At 39.8% G+C, this 18,274-nt stretch overlaps 1 protein-coding gene across 1 annotated transcript in view; it reads left to right on the top strand.

The window, feature by feature from the left end:
* Positions 1–9,124: 9,124 nt before the first annotated feature.
* Positions 9,125–18,274, top strand: part of rab11fip5b (RAB11 family interacting protein 5b (class I)) — a gene marked incomplete at both ends in the record, with an annotated part of 52,327 nt that continues 43,177 nt past the window's right edge. The window contains 2 exons of the mRNA XM_080746761.1: positions 9,125–9,256; positions 10,778–11,025. Of these exons, the coding sequence (XP_080602887.1) occupies positions 9,125–9,256; positions 10,778–11,025 (380 nt within the window). The remainder of the gene's footprint in view (positions 9,257–10,777; positions 11,026–18,274) is intronic.

The following is an 18,274-nucleotide window of genomic DNA, read 5'->3' as shown; positions in this document are numbered from 1 at the left end:
TACCCAAGGCCCAGAATTTGGTGCGACACCCCTGCTTGTGCCACATTTCGAGCTTGTGAATCTGCTACTTTTGATGCTTTTATGTGACACTGTAGTATGACAATGTAGGGTATAACTTTACGGAAAAGAAAAAAAAACACACAAAGTTAAAACATGAAGATGTGAGGTTCCTGCCGACAGTGACGATATATGAGATTAATGGATTTCAAAAGGGGTGGATGGTTCTAACATTGTTCTGAGATGTTCTAGAATGCCTTAAACCTAAACAAGTGTAAGGTGATAATGTTATCTTTACTGCTCTCAAGACAGAGTGGGCATATTGTCTCGCACATAATTAGACGCTATTTCACCGAGCTGTATTTGTCTTAAAGGGACACTATTTTGTGCATTTCAATTAATTATCGATGGGTATTATCGTCCAGTGGTTCTCAGAGTGGGGTCCTTGGCACGAAAAGGTTTGAGAACCACTGTTATAGTCTATAGAAACAATGATATCTATGCTATTCTAAAAAAAAAAAAAAAAAAGAATAAGAAAATATCCCATGATTTTGTAACTAATGTTTTACCCAGTGCCAATTGCCTAACCTGTAATCCTGGGCACTACTCTCCCTCTGCCAACCTGGGGAGGGCCTCAAACTGAACTCATGCTTCCTTCAATGCATGAGGAGTAGAACAGCGTAAACTGGATAAACCCTTGACTACTACTTACCCAAACATTGACCACTCAGTGGTGCGAGAATCAATCCCCCCTGGGCCAAGGGAGATAATCCGGCTATTTTTTGCACACCACCATTGTAGCCTACAACAAAGTATAAAACAGCGTTAAGTGGTTAAACAGACTAATTTATTCAATTGACATTAATAAATCTATTAGAATTATTTGTGTAGATTTGTTGATTTATAAGAAATATAAAGAAAATGTTAATCCTGCTTCTTATTTATTTAATCAACCTACATGAGCGAGATTAAGTTGATTTTTTGTTCACAATATCGGTGTTGAAATATTCTCGTGCCTAAGCTGAAAATAGTGTCCCTTTATTTTTAAGTATGACTGAAATGCAAAAAAATTCAACTCCAAAAACAGATATCCATAGAATGAATTGAATGTAATTGACTGAAGCTTTGAGGTTATATGGCCCTTCTGTGCACTTCTAAGTGTCTCATTTTGGCTTAAACCAAAGCAGAACTACAATGTGAACTGAGACTTAATTCATTACAGTAAGCTTATGTTTTTTTCTTTATTAAGACTTAAGTATTAAGTATAACTTCACAGATTTTCAACATACATTCATCTAATTGGTCCTCACTGATGATCATTATAACATAACTGCTCGGTCTGTGTCTTAGAGCTAATAGAAACTGCAGGCTTTCTATTTTTGGAAAGTTAGCTTGCTATAATGGAAGCCATTGTTCTCGCAATTAATACAAAAATGAATGATGATGATGTCACTACTAGGGCTGTCACGATTCTGACATTTTACATGACGATTAATTGTCACTCAAATAATTGCGATTAACGATTTAATAGTTTTTTGTCGTTGACAATTACATTTCTGTTTGGCTTGTAGGCTTTGAAGTTGCACATGGCAGATAGAGCATTGAAGCAACATGTTCAATGAAGGACATATAGAGCATTGAAGCAATATGTTCAATGAAGGACATATTTGACAACTTTACACTTTAAAAAGAACATTGATAGTGGAAATAGCCGATCCACAAGCTCAAGCTTGTAGATCGTCTATTTCCACTATTTTTGTTTAATGTTTGAACATATATAAACATTTTTATATCCCCAAATAATTGCTATTATGTCAAATAATTGCGATTAGACGATTATTATGTAATAATTGTTACAGCCCTAACTGGTACGCAGATTTCTGAAGTGCCCACAGCCCTCCTCTGAGACACATACCGGCTGACCGAGTAGAACAAAAGGGTATAATTTTATCATGAGCATTAGTGATGACCAATTATACGAAGCCACTTTGAAAATAGGTTAAGTTGTCCTTCAACAAAACAATTTTATTTTTCTTCATACGTTTGAATGTAGATGTATTATTACATGAGAGTGTTTATTTACTAAGTTACGATGATACAATGACAAAAAGAATAGGTGACTGTGCTGTGTAAATGTGTAATATAAAGTACAATATTGTGTGAAGGTGTTGTTGAAATACCACTTTTCTCTTTAAGGCCAAGTAGGAAAAAAAAGTGCCACAGACACCTTGTTGGTTCTAGGTTCTGTTGTTCTTGTGCTGTCCTGGATATGAGCATTTATTTACCTGTGGTTACTGCATTTTGATGGCATAATGCATATCATTTATGCTGACTGTGTTTAACACTGTGAAATGTCAAGATGATTTTTACAAAAGAAAACAAAATAGTTTCTGTTGTTGGGTTTTTATTTATTATGAATAAAATAAGCCTTTGTGCTGAAACAAAAAAACACAAAAAGGAGTGGTTCCTCATGAAGGCATTCTGTCCATAAACCACAGAAAAAGGCTTGCACATGACGCATGGCTCAAAGTTCTCAGTCGCCACGACTGATTTCAGCCATTTTGGTTACATATAAAACAGTAACCGGAAATACAATAAAAGCTGATTGACTCATTGAGAGCTTGTAGATAGCCTATTTGCGGTTGTTGTTAGAGCATTTGAAGTGGTCAAACTAGCAATATGTTCAAAAGCATCTACTTGTTGCATGGTCTCCGATATTTCATAAAAGCAAAGGTTACACGGTGACCCTTGAAGGTCCTTTTGGGCCCCGGGTTGGCCTTGTACCAGATATTGGGAAACATTTGATACAATGTAGTACAATATTCACAATACATTTCCCTGACAGTCAATGGAGCAGTTCAGTTCCCCCACACCCCCACTAGATGTCAGTGAGATGCCAAGATACTGATACTGCTTTGTAGGTGGAGCTCAGCTCATCATCTCCTAATTGAGTGTTCCTGCTGCTAGTAATGAATGAAAGAACTGTTCCACATGGATATCAGAAAAACACAAAGGCCCTGTCCTCTTGTGAAAGAAACAAATGTGTCTATGGAGAAAAAGCAAGTATATGCCACTATATCTTGACCTTGTCCCAATTCTGGTATAGAAGAACATTCTGCGAAGAAATAGCAAATCCAAAAACTCACAAGATCAAAACTGTGAGGTTGTTGGCCTATATTGGCTGTGTTCACCCATTTGATGCTCATAGTTAGTTGTAGACAAAACAATACAAAAAAAATAAAATAATAATAAATAGGCCTATAGTTCCATTAGTCATGTTGGCTACAATCCTCAATATCTGGATTCAAACCCATGGTCTAAAGCCATATTTCTTAAAGTAAATTTCAAAATACAACATATAGCTCTAACTTAAGTAGCTATCATATGCAAAGTAATCCTATTGCTTAATTATCAATTAGCCTAATCATTAATGAATAATCAATTAGGCTAATTGATGACCAATTGGATTTATTAGCCTATAATTTTCCTGAAGAATTAACGTGCATCTATTGTAGGCCTATTGTACAAATCATTGTTGAATGAAGAGGTTTATAGCCCACAGCGGCCATAAATGGTGCAACAAGCACGGCTAGCCTATCATGATGGAAGGATATGAAATAGTGATATTAGGCCTACATAAGACCACCCCAAACTTCTGTTAAGCTCAACCTGTGCATTTTATTGTTTACAAAATGAAATTAAGTCAAATGCACATCCTATACCGGTGGTTCTTAAACATTTTCACATCAAGGATCCCCAAATTGAAAAAGAAGGGGGAAAAAATCCAACACTTTCAAGATTCATTAGCCTATATATTTTTTAATTAATACAAAATAGCACATGTACAAGCTTGTACGTCTGCTATTTTTATATGGCCAAACGATGTTTGTGACGCTATTGTTGTCCTTTCGCTGGGGACCCCCTGGGACCATAGCAAGGACCCCTGGGGTCCCCGGACCCCACTTTTAGAATGCACCGCCTAAAACAACACATGGTTCTCAATTTTGGGTCCAGGGGTCCAAATGTAGTTGACCCCTTAACTAAAATTGAGAGTGTAGACTACAAATCCAAGTGCATGTCAGGGTGGGGACCCATGCAGTTGCAATATGAATATTTTCGGGGGTTCGCAGTCTGACAAGGTTCAGAACCACTGGTGTAGTGTAGGCCATTGGTTCTCAAAGTGGGGTCTGGGGACCCCCGGGGTCCTTGAGGGAGTTCCAGGGGGTCCCCAGCTAAACAATATACAGTAGTTAGGAACCAAATGGACCCTTATGGGTCTTTAACTTGGTCCATTTGGTTCCATTTGTAGGCTACACTCTGAGTTAAATAAACAGATAGAAACCATTAAATGGGGGTCCGTAGCCTAATGCATGTCAAACTGGGAGTCCTTCATGGTTGAGAATCACTGCTAGAGCTGTAAACATCTTCTCTTATAGGGGGTCCCTGGCATATCTTTTCAAATGGGGGTCCACGGGCCAAGTGTGTCAATTTGGGGGTCCTTGACATGAAAAGGTTTGAGAACCACTGGGGTAGTGTAGGCTATTGTAGACCTAGTGCAGTGGTTTTCAAAGTAGGGTCCATGTAGGGACCCCCAGGCGTTCTTGAGGGGGTCCCCAAAGTTAGTTAATATCACAATCAGTGATCAGTGATGTTGGATTAGGTCTACTTGGCTTAGATCTAAGTGTGTGTGTACACACACACACACACACACACACACACACACACACACACACACACACACACACACACACACACACACACACACACACACACATTCATCTAAGATATTGACCAGGACTGGAGCGCCCCAGGGCTGCTGCCTCAGTCCCTTGTTGTATAGTCTGTTCACCTATGATTGTGTTGCCAGGTGTGGCAATAATTCTATTCTCAAATTTGCAGATGACACCACGGTTATAGGACTAATATCCAACGATGATGAGAGGGCCTATAGGAGGGAAATTGAAGAGCTAACCCTATGGTGCCAGAATAACAATCTCTCTCTAAATGTTAGTAAAACAAAAGAGATCATCGTTGACTTTAGGAAGTCTAAAGTCAATCACAGTCCCTTAACCATAAATGGTTCACCTGTAGACATAGTGGACAGTTTCAAATTCCTGGGTGTTCACATAACAAACTCACTCACATGGTCTCAAAACAGCGAAGGTATCCTTATGAAAGCGCAGCAGCGATTGTACTTTCTGAGGCGCCTCAGGAGATTTGGCCTGAGCACCAAGGCTCTTGTTAATTTCTATCGCTGTACCATAGAAAGTGTTTTGACAGGATGCATCACAGTGTGGTTTGGTAACGTGACTGTTCAAGACAGTACACAGTTACAGAGAATTGTGAAGAAAGCTGCCAAAATCATTGGCACAGAATTACCACAGCTACACACAATCTATAACACACGCTGTAAGAAAAAGACAGAGAACATCTTAAAGGACAGCTGTCACCCCGCCCATTCCCTGTTCTATCTCCTCCCATCCAAAAAACGTTACCAGAGCATCAAATCTCACACCACCCGTTTCAGTAATAGTTTTTATGCTCAAGCAATCAGGATGCTTAACGAAGAGATGGAAGCGAGACGTAGGTAGTCATGTGCAAGATACGCAGTTTTTAAACTGTACACTGTTACACTGTATGGTTGTTTTGTTGTTTTTGGGTTGTCCTGGGTGACCTGTTGTTGTCTTGTTTTTTTGTGTGTAATAAGGCTGAGAGTGCTCTTGGCACAAGCATTTCAATGTATGTCTATACCTGTATGGATGTGCATTTGACTAATAAAACTGAACCTGAACCTGAACCTGAACACACACACACACACACACACACACACATATATATATATGGGAAAAGCGGGGTAAACTGAGACACCCCCTGTATCTTGGCAATGGAACACATTTGTGGTCATGTGACCATTATAATATTATTTTCAAGCCCCTTGAATTTCCCACTTGCCATGAAGAGAGAGACCTGATAGTGCTGTAGAAAACATGCTTTTTTCACACAAAAAATATATATATATATATTTTTTTTTTTTTTTGCATGTAAAAGTAAAATTTCTTGCTGTCAATATAATCAGCTGTTGTGTCAAAGCAAATTGATGAAGGGAGAACATTTTATATCATACATGAACTACCAACTTATAAATCCATGTGATGGATGCTAGCTGAAGATTACCCTGAATTGATAAAAGATATCCCTTTCCCCCAAATGTGGCTGTGGGATGTAGTGAGACAATTGCTTCAGGGTAAAGTGAGACACTATCTCACATTATCCCAACATGATAGACGGGAGAAAGCTGTAAAAACCTGATTAAACCCTTTGAAGGTCGCACCAAGAAAGAAGCTGTCAAAAAATTATTTCTTTGCATTTTCTATTCCCTTTAGGCATTAATAACAACATTCAATTGTTTTTTCTACAATACACCCACCAGTTTTTAAACTATAAGCCTCTACCAAACGGTAGAGATGTACGTTAATGTTAAGGGTGCATTTGATAGAAAAAACTTAACTGATAGCTAGAACAATGAAACTTCTCCAGTTAATTACTTACATTAAAACAAACAAAAAATGTATTACAAGTTTTCTGAAACTTTATTTTTAAATAAGCAAATTATGCATTAAATGCGCAAAAAGGGGACCTATATCTGAAGATTGGATAATAGCAAATTCAAAAATATTGTTTCATTTTCTTGACATATTAGTGACAAAACATAAATCAGATGATGAACTTTAGATATTATGTTGAACTTTGATAATTAGGGTTGAATAGGTGAACAGGTGTACTGTGTATGTTGATTGGACACTACTCTTTTACCACTAGACATCTCAACAGTTTGGTAGAGCATAATTTTTAAACAAGAATAAAATCTTACTTTTAGAACAATTTCAGCATATATTATAATGACAAAACATTCAATGTATCATAATAACAACAATGAATGAGTAGAAGTTGTAATTATTCATAGTAAATAGTATGTTTTAATACTTTAGTTTTACTTGCACTGTATACCTTTACCATCAACTATATTTTCAAAAAAATATTTGACCATTATTAGATTTATTTTTATTGCATTTTGTTACATATGCATGTTCAGTAACATCTCTGAGATGATAATATGTAAAAAGAATCCTCCTAGTTTTGAAATTCCTGCAGGACAGAGCCAAGCTGTCAGGAGTGTTTTTCTTCTTCGTCAGATTTCCTCTGTGTCACATGACTTGGAAAGCATGGTGTGTGATGTCATGATCACTGCACCCTCAGGTGGATATTATTGGCCATCAAACACCTCAACCAAATGGTAGAGATGGCTGAATGAGGTTGAGTTAATTTCAGCATTGCTTTCAATGAGAAATATGGACTTAAAATGTGCTCTACCATTTGGTTGAGAAAACCATCAGTGTACCAAACCTTTTCTTATGGGTCTTATGGGTCCCTCTTGAAAATGAGATGCTGCATCTCAATGGGGCTTTCCCTTCAATAAAATCTTACAAAATCTTACAAATCTTATGTATTTTTCTCTGTAGAATCCATTTCTGATATATATGTTTTGTATTGTGCATAATTAATTTGATAATTAGCATATTTGACTAAATATGCTAATTATCGCATTAGTTATGCACAATACAACAATATACTTTGCAGAAATGCAACTGAGGAAAGTTTGGTAAACCCTTCTATCAATTTTTTATAGGGTTTTTTCTTTTTTCTTTCTGCCCATGTGTCACATTATTTGACACATAATGGGTGGAAATGACAGGACAAACCCTATTAAAAGAATGTCTGCTATGTAGGCCTACATTATTGTATTGTGCATATTTAACCTGGTTAACCGGGTTTTTGTGTTTTTATGATATGAAAAGTGAAAAAAAGTGAGTGGATCACTTTACCCCGTTGATTTCTCTGGTCTGTCTCAGTTTACCCCAGTGCTGGAGTAAACTGAGACACAAGACCACTTTTTTTTTTAAAACAATCATATTTTCACTGCCTTTTGTCTTGAATACATTCTGACAACTTCCATTATTAGGAAACATCCCAAATTACTGGGAAATGTGAAATGTTTTACTGATATATCCTTTAATTCGCCTAGAGGGGCCAAATGTAAAAAGTGTCTCAGTTAACCCCGCTCTCCCTAGAAACTATAGCCTATATATATATATATAGGGGTACTCGGGGCCCAACGGAGAGCCTGGTGGCCCCGGGGGTCCCTGGAGGTGGTCCCCGGGCGGCGGCGCCTATATATATTTTATTACTCCCTCGCACAAAACCTTTTCAGATGGGGGGTCCGCGGCCAAATAGATCAAGGTCTACATCAATTTTGGGGGTCCTAAGGTCCTTAATTAAGCTGGACCAGAGAGCTGGACATGAACCAGCTGCGGGTTCGGATGGGTGTTTCTCTTTAATTCCGCAGCATCTGTCATAGTAGTAGCCGACTGTTACATTGCGGGCCTGCGTTCCGTTCGTTCACTTTTGGAGGGCGGGCCGTGCCGTGCGTGCACTGCGTGCACACTAACTGCACACACACACAATGACTTCTGGGGCCGTACAACTGGGCTAGTATCGATGCGGACATTATGGACCGATAGATTAGGAATAGAATAGGCGGATCGTGCTTGCACAACATGCACGCCAAGGCATTGCAGCGTGGAGCAGCAGCCTTCACGACCCGGACCGACGATGATGGCCTATAAACTGGGTTAGCAGCAGCAGAGCAGTCGCATCGGGGCAGGATTTTAGGAGGAATGGCATGCAGCGATATTACAGCTGGCCTATATCTCTTCTGCTGCTGCAAGAGCTGACGTCGGGAGAGGAGATCCAGAGAGAGAGAGAGAGAGAGAGAGAGAGAGAGAGCCAGACAGACAGACAGACAGACAGACAGACAGACAGACAGACAGACAGACAGTGTGTTGTGTGTGGTTTGGGGATATTCTGCTGTCCTTCCTCGTCTGTCACCAAAACGCATGTATAGGTCGTGTCTTCTACGCACTGTTAATTAACGGACCAAGACGCCGCTCGATCGGCGCTCGCACTCAACAAGAAGAAGAAAGCCAAAGCGCGACACTTTTTTTGTCGGTGGCTTTAGCTTTCCATTCTTTTTCTTTCTTGTTCTTCATCTTTTCAAGCGGGTCACAAGATGATGTCGCTCATAGACCTAGATGACGACCAGCGGTGGGTCCCCACGCACGTGAATGTCACCGTGCTCCGCGCCAGGGGGCTGCGGACCAAGGGCAAGCACGGGAGCCGTTATCTGTACACCATCGTCCAGGTAGGCAGCGGAAGGTCTACCCCCCCCCCCCCCCCCCTTCATTCAAAGGTGTCAGTCAGTGGCCCTTGAGGGGGGTTCCAGGTGGTCCCCAGCCACAGGCAGCCAGTGAGCCAGGTGGACTGGACAGTAGCCTAACTCACTGTCTGAGTAAATACTTGAGTGTATTGTAGCCTACAGATTCTGGGGATTTGTTCTTTAATTGACTAGTATGAGTAGGCCCTATATATTGATAGCCTATGTATTAGGCTACTCTTAGCCTACTTGAGTCTATCCTACATTTCTTCATATAGAGGGTATGCGCATGACATCATCATCATACCAGGAAGTTAGCGGGAACGCTTGCTGAGCCTCTTATTTACATATCTACTGCATAGTAGTCTACTGTGTTCTATTTGTCTGTCATTCAATGTTATATGAGATACTTCAATGGTTTCCAGTGGAAATAAGCTTAGTCTTTTCATGGATCTCCTTTTAGTAGACCTTGTACCAGTGAACTGTACCGTCATGAAACTGTACCTTTTCCTATGCAAACTTCTAATAAAGTCTTCAATCAATCAATCAATTATAACTTGACAGCCCATACACCAAACAGAAAGTCCATTAAACGACGTTAAACTCACCTGGCCACTCACTTTGCCACTCGATGTGACACTCAATTTGCCATTCACTTTATGCATGCGCATACCCTCTATTAAGGCCATTTTAAATGAAAAGTATGAGTACTAGTAGCTACAGTCTATGACTAGTAGGCCTACTTTTAGGTTGACTGTTTTGACAGGAGGTCACACTTCTTAGTAAAGGAAATATAGATGATGTTAATAAAGTTTAGGAGTAAAATTATTTGAATAGTTCTTGTTCTTCAGTCATATCTATGTTTGTATATGTGATGTAAGCTTTGTATAAAGTAGCCTAGTGGTTCTACAAGCAACTGAAGCAAGCACATCAGCGAATGCAGTGCAGGTGGTTTCCATTACATTTATTTGAAAACTTTAGTTAGGCCTACTAGTTACCTTGCCAGTATAAATTATAATAGGCTATTATAAAATAACTACTTAACCACTTTAGCCCTATTTTATACCTTGGCTATTTGAATATAGCCGATCTACTAGCTCACAACACAACGCATTGCTATATATTTCAAACATTTTATTCTTTGACGAGGTACTTAAAGTACATTTTGATGCCCACACTTTCGTACTTTTACTCACTTATTTCTATATTGCAGTATCTGTTCTTTTACCCAAGTAAAACCTTTTTGTCTTGTTGTTGTTGATGATATCCTATGCATAGTAGGGTTACTAGTGTTCTATCCGTCTGTCTTTCAATGTTATATGAGATACATAAAAGGGTTCCAGAAAGGCCCATTTACACTGGGCCAGATAACAGATACAAAAAAAAAAAAAAAAAAAAAAAAAAAAAAAATATATATATATATATATATATATAGATTTACCCCCCACCATTATCGTCCCATCCCTACTTCCAACACATGGTGCCTGGCTGCCTCTTGCGTTGGTTCAGGTGGGGAAGGAGAAGTACACCACGGGCCTGGTGGAGAAGGCGGCCATGCCCGAGTGGCACGAGGAGTTCAGCTTCGAGCTGCTCCCGGGCATCCTGGAGGCGGGGGGCCGGGGGGACTACCCCCCCGGGAGCGGGGACCTGGTCCTCACCGTCATGCACCGCGTCCTCATCGGCCTGGACGTCTTCCTGGGCCAGGCCATCGTCCCCCTTGACAAGATCTTTGACGAGGGCATGTGTCCCAGAGACGAGTGAGTTTCTGTTCATCTATTATCCCATTTAGGGCTTAGAATTATTGACTGCTTTAACTGTTGAAAAATAGCAGATATACAAGCCGTGAAAATGTGTGCAAATCTTTTAATATATGTATTTTTTAAGCGAACGTTTGTAACTAAAATTTTGCTTCAGGGTGGTCCCTGGAACTAAATATTTTGAGATGGGGGTCCGTGGACAAATACATATCATTTTGGGGGTCCTTCACATGAATGAGAACCACTGACACAGTAGTCTCTCAAGAACAGACTAACTGAGCTCCAGTTAAGTGAAAAGGACCTTTTCTTTGACGATGGCTAGCCAGATTGCTGACATTGAAACATAGGTTTTTCAAAAAATCTTAGAAGGATTCAAAAGACACTTATAGAATCGGGTCCAAATTCAAATTTTCACAATTTTTCAAAAATAGCAGATCTACAAGCTCGCAGCGCGGCACTCTGTGCTGCGCTGTGAGCTTGTATATCTGCTATTTTTCAATAGTTAAACCATAAAATAATAATACACTATAATGTGTGGGGTTATTGTTTCATTTATAATTATTGGTTTGCTGCTGATCGGGGGCAGAAGGAAAACTCCACATTTTAACATTTTGTGTTTTTTGTTGTTCGTAATCAACGCCGCTTCTTGATCATACTACAGCACACACAAATGTATCAAAAGTTAGCCTGGTTCCAGCCCATAGACCCCGCCCACTCTCAGAGTGGACTGTTTCTCTGGTCTGGAGTTGAGTAAATGAATCGTCAGTTTAGCAAACCAAAATTGCGGCTCCTCCACTGAGCGTGGGGGTGGGTTTAACGAATATCCAATCCACGCAGGAGTTAAAACGATTCAAACAATGTTCACACACCAGGCAGGCAAACACGCGCGCGCGTGCTGATTTCAACAAGCTGTTAATGTTGATTACATGTTTCTGGTTGCAGTTTGGAAGCAGTCACTGGCACAGACAAACACACACACGCCGCGACCATGCATCGCGATCACCGTGCGTTGCGATCACCGTGCGTCGCGATCACTCGCGCGCGTGCATGCTCACACAAAAATCGCTCAGAATAGGGCACAGTGTCAGACTCAAGCATCAGTTGAGTCTGAAATCAGGCTAATCAAAAGTAGCTGATCTACAGCTGCTTTTGCAAAATCTTGATCCAAGTAAAATTCATTTTAGAGTATGGACGTTAGCTAAGGTGCAAGAAAAACAAAGGTTGTACATGGGAATAATGTGCAATGTGTCAACGGCATAGTCCACGTATGGTAATTCACAGTGGTGTTATCGGGCATTAATAATATTGGCACCAGGTCTGTTAGAACTTCTATAAATGTGTGTAATGGGTTACAAGGAATGATTTGTGTTAATTGCTGCAACAATGAAGCTAGACATAGTTTGGTTTGAACGGACCCTCAAATGACTTCTGCCTGTCTTTTAGTTACACTCCGACCAAACCCCAACCCTTAAAGGACAACTTTGTTTTTTTACAACAAGGGTTCATATTTTAGATTGTAATTAGGGAAAAGAAAAAGTGAGAGTTGAAATGTTTTAATTTGCTTCGTTCTATTGTTTTATCGTGTTTACCGTGCTAAAATGTGGGGCATGCGTACGCATGGGGGCATGCGTACAAGTGGCTAAATATGTCTTTTTAGACACAATAAGCCAGCAGTTTCTTTATTGCTATTTACAGTAACACTTCTAGCCCCCATAAGTCACATCCAACCATGAAAGGTTGCGTTGTATCTTGGGAATGGGCTTATTCTGTGTAAAATGACATATTTAGCCACTTGTACGCATGGCCCCAACCACTGAAATAAGAATCTATAAAACAACAGAAAGAAGTAAATAAAATAATTTTAACACTCATCTTTTATATTCTTTAATTACAATCTAAAATATGAACCCTTGTTGTAAAAAACTAAAGTTGTCCTTTAAAGCATTTAAAACCCATGTGATGGCACATTGCTTTCTCAGTATGGCTTCATTCTATTTGTGTACCTAAACTATTTGTTCTGACAGCTATATCTTGTATTGACAAGGACACGTGTCCCTCAGCAGCCTAAGGCCATGTCACAGGTCACTAGACCCCAAGTAAGTTAAGCTTACTCTTAACTGCAAACTGGTCACACTGATGCAGAGTTCTAAATGACTTAGACTACTGGTTCCCAAACCTTTTTGGTTGCAGTACCCCCTTATACTGATTTCTGAAGTCGTGTACCCCTTCCTCTGACTACAGCATTTCGCTTAGAAAAATGTACATCAAAAGTCCAGTTCCCATGCCAATATGTTCAAAATAAAACAGCATAATGGCAAATAAACATTGCTTTCTATTCAATAACAGTTGTATTGGTCAAGGTACTGATGTAATGTGGTTTTACCATTTACAGAAGAGCAGGTTCACATAGTCTATCAATGGTTTATCATTGACAATAACACTAAAATACATATTCCCATTGTCTAGTTTTTCTCACGTACCCCCTGCAGTACCCCTGCATACCCCTAGGGGTACACGTACCCCCATTTGAGAAACACTGACTTAGACTAAGTATTCAGATATCCTAAACATTGTCCTGCTTGACTGTCTGTCTTGACTGTCTGACCCCTTAACCCATTTGTAGCCGATCCCGAGAATACTCATGAAAAATACTCGAGTACTCGGAGTGCCGATCCCGAGTATACTCACGCTATATACTGTATATACAGTAAAGCTGGCAAGCTTACCATACGGTCTGTTGGAAAGTGCTGGCACGATTGGACTCGCCGATTCATCATCATCGCGGATCCACGTGCACAAAATAGTAATTCCTTAACATGGTAGCCGACGGTCCAAAAAACACTTTTGAAGCCAAGGATGGCATTGGATTCTCGCTATAATAACACAAGCTGAAAGGGAACGATCCGCCATTACTCCAACCGCATGGGACGATGACCACTTCCGGTGAATGACGTCATGACGTCAAACAGGAAATGTTTGCGCAATCGACTTCTGGCCTTCAAAATAAGAGACTGGCCGCGGACGAAGCAGGTGAAAGGCGCGCTGGACATTTAACCCGTTCATGTCTGGAGCACTAAATGGGTTAATAAGGCTTAATTCTCTCTTCATGGACCTCACTTAGTCTATTATTCTAATGTCTGCAAGATCGTCTCTTTCGGGTGGAAACCTCATCATAGAAACTGCAAAAGTCGCAGAGCCACGCCCCGCTTCACGACGAGCTTGCAGATCTGCTACTTTTGATGCTTTTGTGTGAAGCTGTACTATGATCAGTAGGACATTAATTTACGATAAAAAAAACACAACAAGTTAGTATATGGAGTGGAAATACATTAAGAGGTTTCTGCCTGACGATATTATGTACACACAGGTGGATGTTGGTTCTCGCTAGCCCGTAGGGCTATCAAGATTATGACATTTTACGTGACGATTAATTGTCACTCAAATAATTGCGATTAACAATTTAATTGTGTTTTTTGTCATTGACAATTACATTTCTGTTTGGCTTTTAGGCTTTGAAGTTGCACATGGCTGATATGACACATAGCCTAAATATACAAATAAATTATTTACATATTTGACAACTTTATACTCAAAAAAGAACATTGATAGTGGAAATAGACGATCTACAAGCTTTGTATGAATGACTAACATAGTGTTGCGTTTGGGCAGAAACCTCTTATATTCTATATCCTTATATTCTAGTAAATTAATGTTACAAGGTACTGTACAATAAATAAACTTAAATAAAACAAGAATATCACATTAAAATAGAGTAACACAGTAAACTTTAAAAAAGTTACAAACAGAGATAATTGACGGTGAGCGCTTGTTTACGTGGCTGCCACGTTGGATGTGGCAAAAATGAAAGTTTTTTTTAGACAGTGGTCTGTTGTTGAGCTTAGCGGTAATTATTAACAGAAGCATTCAACCAAGCCGTGTAATAAATAGGTCTAAACACCATTACAAACCAAAATGTTTAGCAGCTTTTTAAAGCATTTCTTAGGGACAGTGCAGTAAGCCATAACAGACTAGAGTGGGGGCTACCACTGTGAACGCTTGACCACCTTTTGTTTTCAGCCTTGTTATAGGGACAATGAAGACCTAAGTGATCTCACATTGACTTTGTGGCGCAGTAATTTGGTTAACTCATTTCGTGCCAGCCTGGAGTGGAGCACTTTATAGGTGATTGAAATGTAATTAAAAGTATACTGTATAGTCAAATTGTAGCCAATGTAATGAACCAAGCAGTGATGGAAGAACTACTCTTTATTTATTTTTTTAACTTAAAGTGTCAACAATATGGACATCATATGAAAATAGCAGATCTACAAGCTCACAATCACAACGCAATGCTCTGTGAGCTTGCAGATCGTCTATTTGCTTAAATAGGGCGCGTTAATGTAGGCTATGTTTTGTAATAACTATCAAAACCTTAACTAAATTTACATAGTTTCCCAAATTTCTCCAAAGTGGTAGTGTTGTAAAAAGTAGAATATTTGCCTCTGAAATAATATTAGTGGAGTAGAAGTAACATTATTGAAAATTACAAATACTCCAGTAGATAGCTCAGTATTGTACTAAAGTACAGTACTTGCGCAGATGTGCCATTTCAAAACTTCACAATGTGCTGCCATTGGCAAGACAGTAGATTTCCAGTGGATTGGCAGAACATTGGAGCTTGTAGATCAGCTATTTTTTCTATTTGTATGACCTTCTTTGACTTTGAAGTTTACATTTATGAAAAGAACAGTAAAGACAATTAACAGCATTTTCCCCCAAGCTATTTATATGGATTACAAAAAAGCCTCAGCTTTAAAATGTGTTTAAAGGAAGCAGCTCTGTTTATACAGTATGTGCGGTAAAGTCTATGTCAGGCAATGTCTTTGCAGCGCACTGTTATTATGACGCACGGTATAGGCTAATGTATAGCATCAACATGGCCATGTTAATTAACTACGGCTGACTATACAAGTTTAGGCCCAACTGTTTGGGTTTGGGTGGGAAATTCACACAAGTATGAAAAGTATGTTGCATGAACATGCACGCACACGCATGCACACGCACGCGCACACGCAAACACTCACACACTCACACACACACTCACGTGCACACACACGCGCACACACACACGCACGCACGCACGCACGCACGCACGCGCGCGCGCGCGCACACACACACACACACACACACACACACACACACACACAGTAATTGGAGCTGCAATTCAGTATCTTATTTTAGTGACTAAAACATGATTTTAAACATTACGGTAAAGTATGTTAATTCAAGTAGCCCATCTGCAGAGGTTGGATGTGGTCTCCCTACTCTTCTACTGAGGAATGTACAACCAGTATTTGGGTATACAGTAACTACAAGTGGTATTACTGAATCCCAAAGTGCAATATCACCCCCTATACAACAGAGCATTCCATCTGTTAGTTCACTGGTAGAAATTCTGCCAGTAGGGTTCGAATCCCGAAGACATTAATCTTATGCATTGCAACTTTGTACCACTTCAACCCAGCATCCCCATTCTGGGGACGGAACATTCGCCATACAATTAGGAGATCTACAGTGGAATGAGAACTGTCCCATGTTTGTTATACATTTTTTCTTTAATTTTTTTAATACATTTTTGGGGCTTTTTGCCTTTACTAGGGCAGCATAGCTCAGGGGTAGAGAAACCACCATTTGAGCACAGAGAGTTCCAGAAGGATTCCCAGTTCGAATCCGGGCTCCCCTAGAGTTAATGTCAAAGAGTCCTTGAGCAAGACCCCTGGTTGCTCCCGGTGAGCAGGTTGGTGCCTTGCATGGTTTCCTCCGCCATCGGTGTGTGAATGGGTGAATGTAATGCATCTATGTAATGCATCTATGTAAAGTGCCTTGGATAAAAGGGCTATATAAATGCACCATTTACCATTACTGATGGGAAACCGGGAGAGAGATAGGAGTGAAATGCAGCAAAGGCCGTCGGGATCTGGACTCACCAAGCCCACCAGATCCTAGTCCCCTGGTGTTGTGGATGTGGGTGTCACTCACTTTGGAGAAGCAGTTGACAGCTATGAGGAGAGAGAGGATAGAGCAGTGGAGCAGTGGTTTCAAAATGTCTTAGCTGGAGACCCAAAAGAGAAGTTTGATGTCTCCCTAGGATCCAAATAGGTCATATTGAAAATGACCCATCTACAAGCACACAACACGTCACAATGCTTGTAGATCTATTATTTTTATTACCTTAAAAAAAATATGTATATATATATATATATATATATATATATATATATATATATACAGTATATATATATATATATGTATATATATATATATATATATATCTAACATATAATTCACCAAATGTCTGAGTGAGTGTCTGAGTGAGTGTCTGAAACAGCGTTTCTCCTCAGTGGCTGGAGCAATTGATCTGAAATCGCATCACCAATAGCATATGAACACACCTGACATAACTGTGAAGCCCTTTTTTCACTTTCACAAATCGTTTAATTGATATTAATTTATTAGTGAATACATTTTTCCCATTGACTTATAATGGGAATCGCAAAAACTCACATTCAATATTTTTTTTCTCGCAAACCATAGGGGCTACAGTTACAAAACTCTGAGAGGAGATTTATAATGATATCAAGGATTAAATAAAAAATAACTTTGTCAGTTGGCCTCATGGTGGCGCTATAACAGTCCACTTTACGTTTCGGCCTGTAACTCTTGAACCGTAGGTCGGAACATTAAAATTCTTTTTTCCCTGGATTCCTTGGGTCAATACGCATCTCCCGATATAGGCCCCGCCCATTTGCGTCAGGATAGATTTTCCGCCATTTTGAATTTTCTCCAAAACACACTTTTTGCTCCTTTTCCTACATATTTTCTTCAAATGTCACGAAAATGGGTACACATGATCTCTGAACCCATGCAATGAACATAGTCAAGGGATATTTTGATAGTCCATACCGTTCGTTCGTAACGGGCCTCCAAAGTTAGCGGGAGGGGCCCGTTTTGCAAACAATAGCCATAAATCACGAACAAAACGTCGAGTCAACACTGAATTTCTGCCACAGGTTGCGGGTGGCTTACTCAACGAATCCCCAGAAGCATTTCCAATTCGACCCGTAGAGGGCGTCACAAACGCGCAAAACGTAACCGTTGTCACACACACACACACACACACACACACACACACACACACACACACACACACACACACACACACACACACACACACATAGCCATTAAACGA

Source organism: Nannobrachium achirus, assembly GCF_963921795.1.
Source record: "Nannobrachium achirus genome assembly, chromosome: 17".
Lineage (NCBI taxonomy): Eukaryota > Metazoa > Chordata > Actinopteri > Myctophiformes > Myctophidae > Nannobrachium > Nannobrachium achirus.
This window is presented reverse-complemented; position numbering and strand designations above follow the sequence as displayed.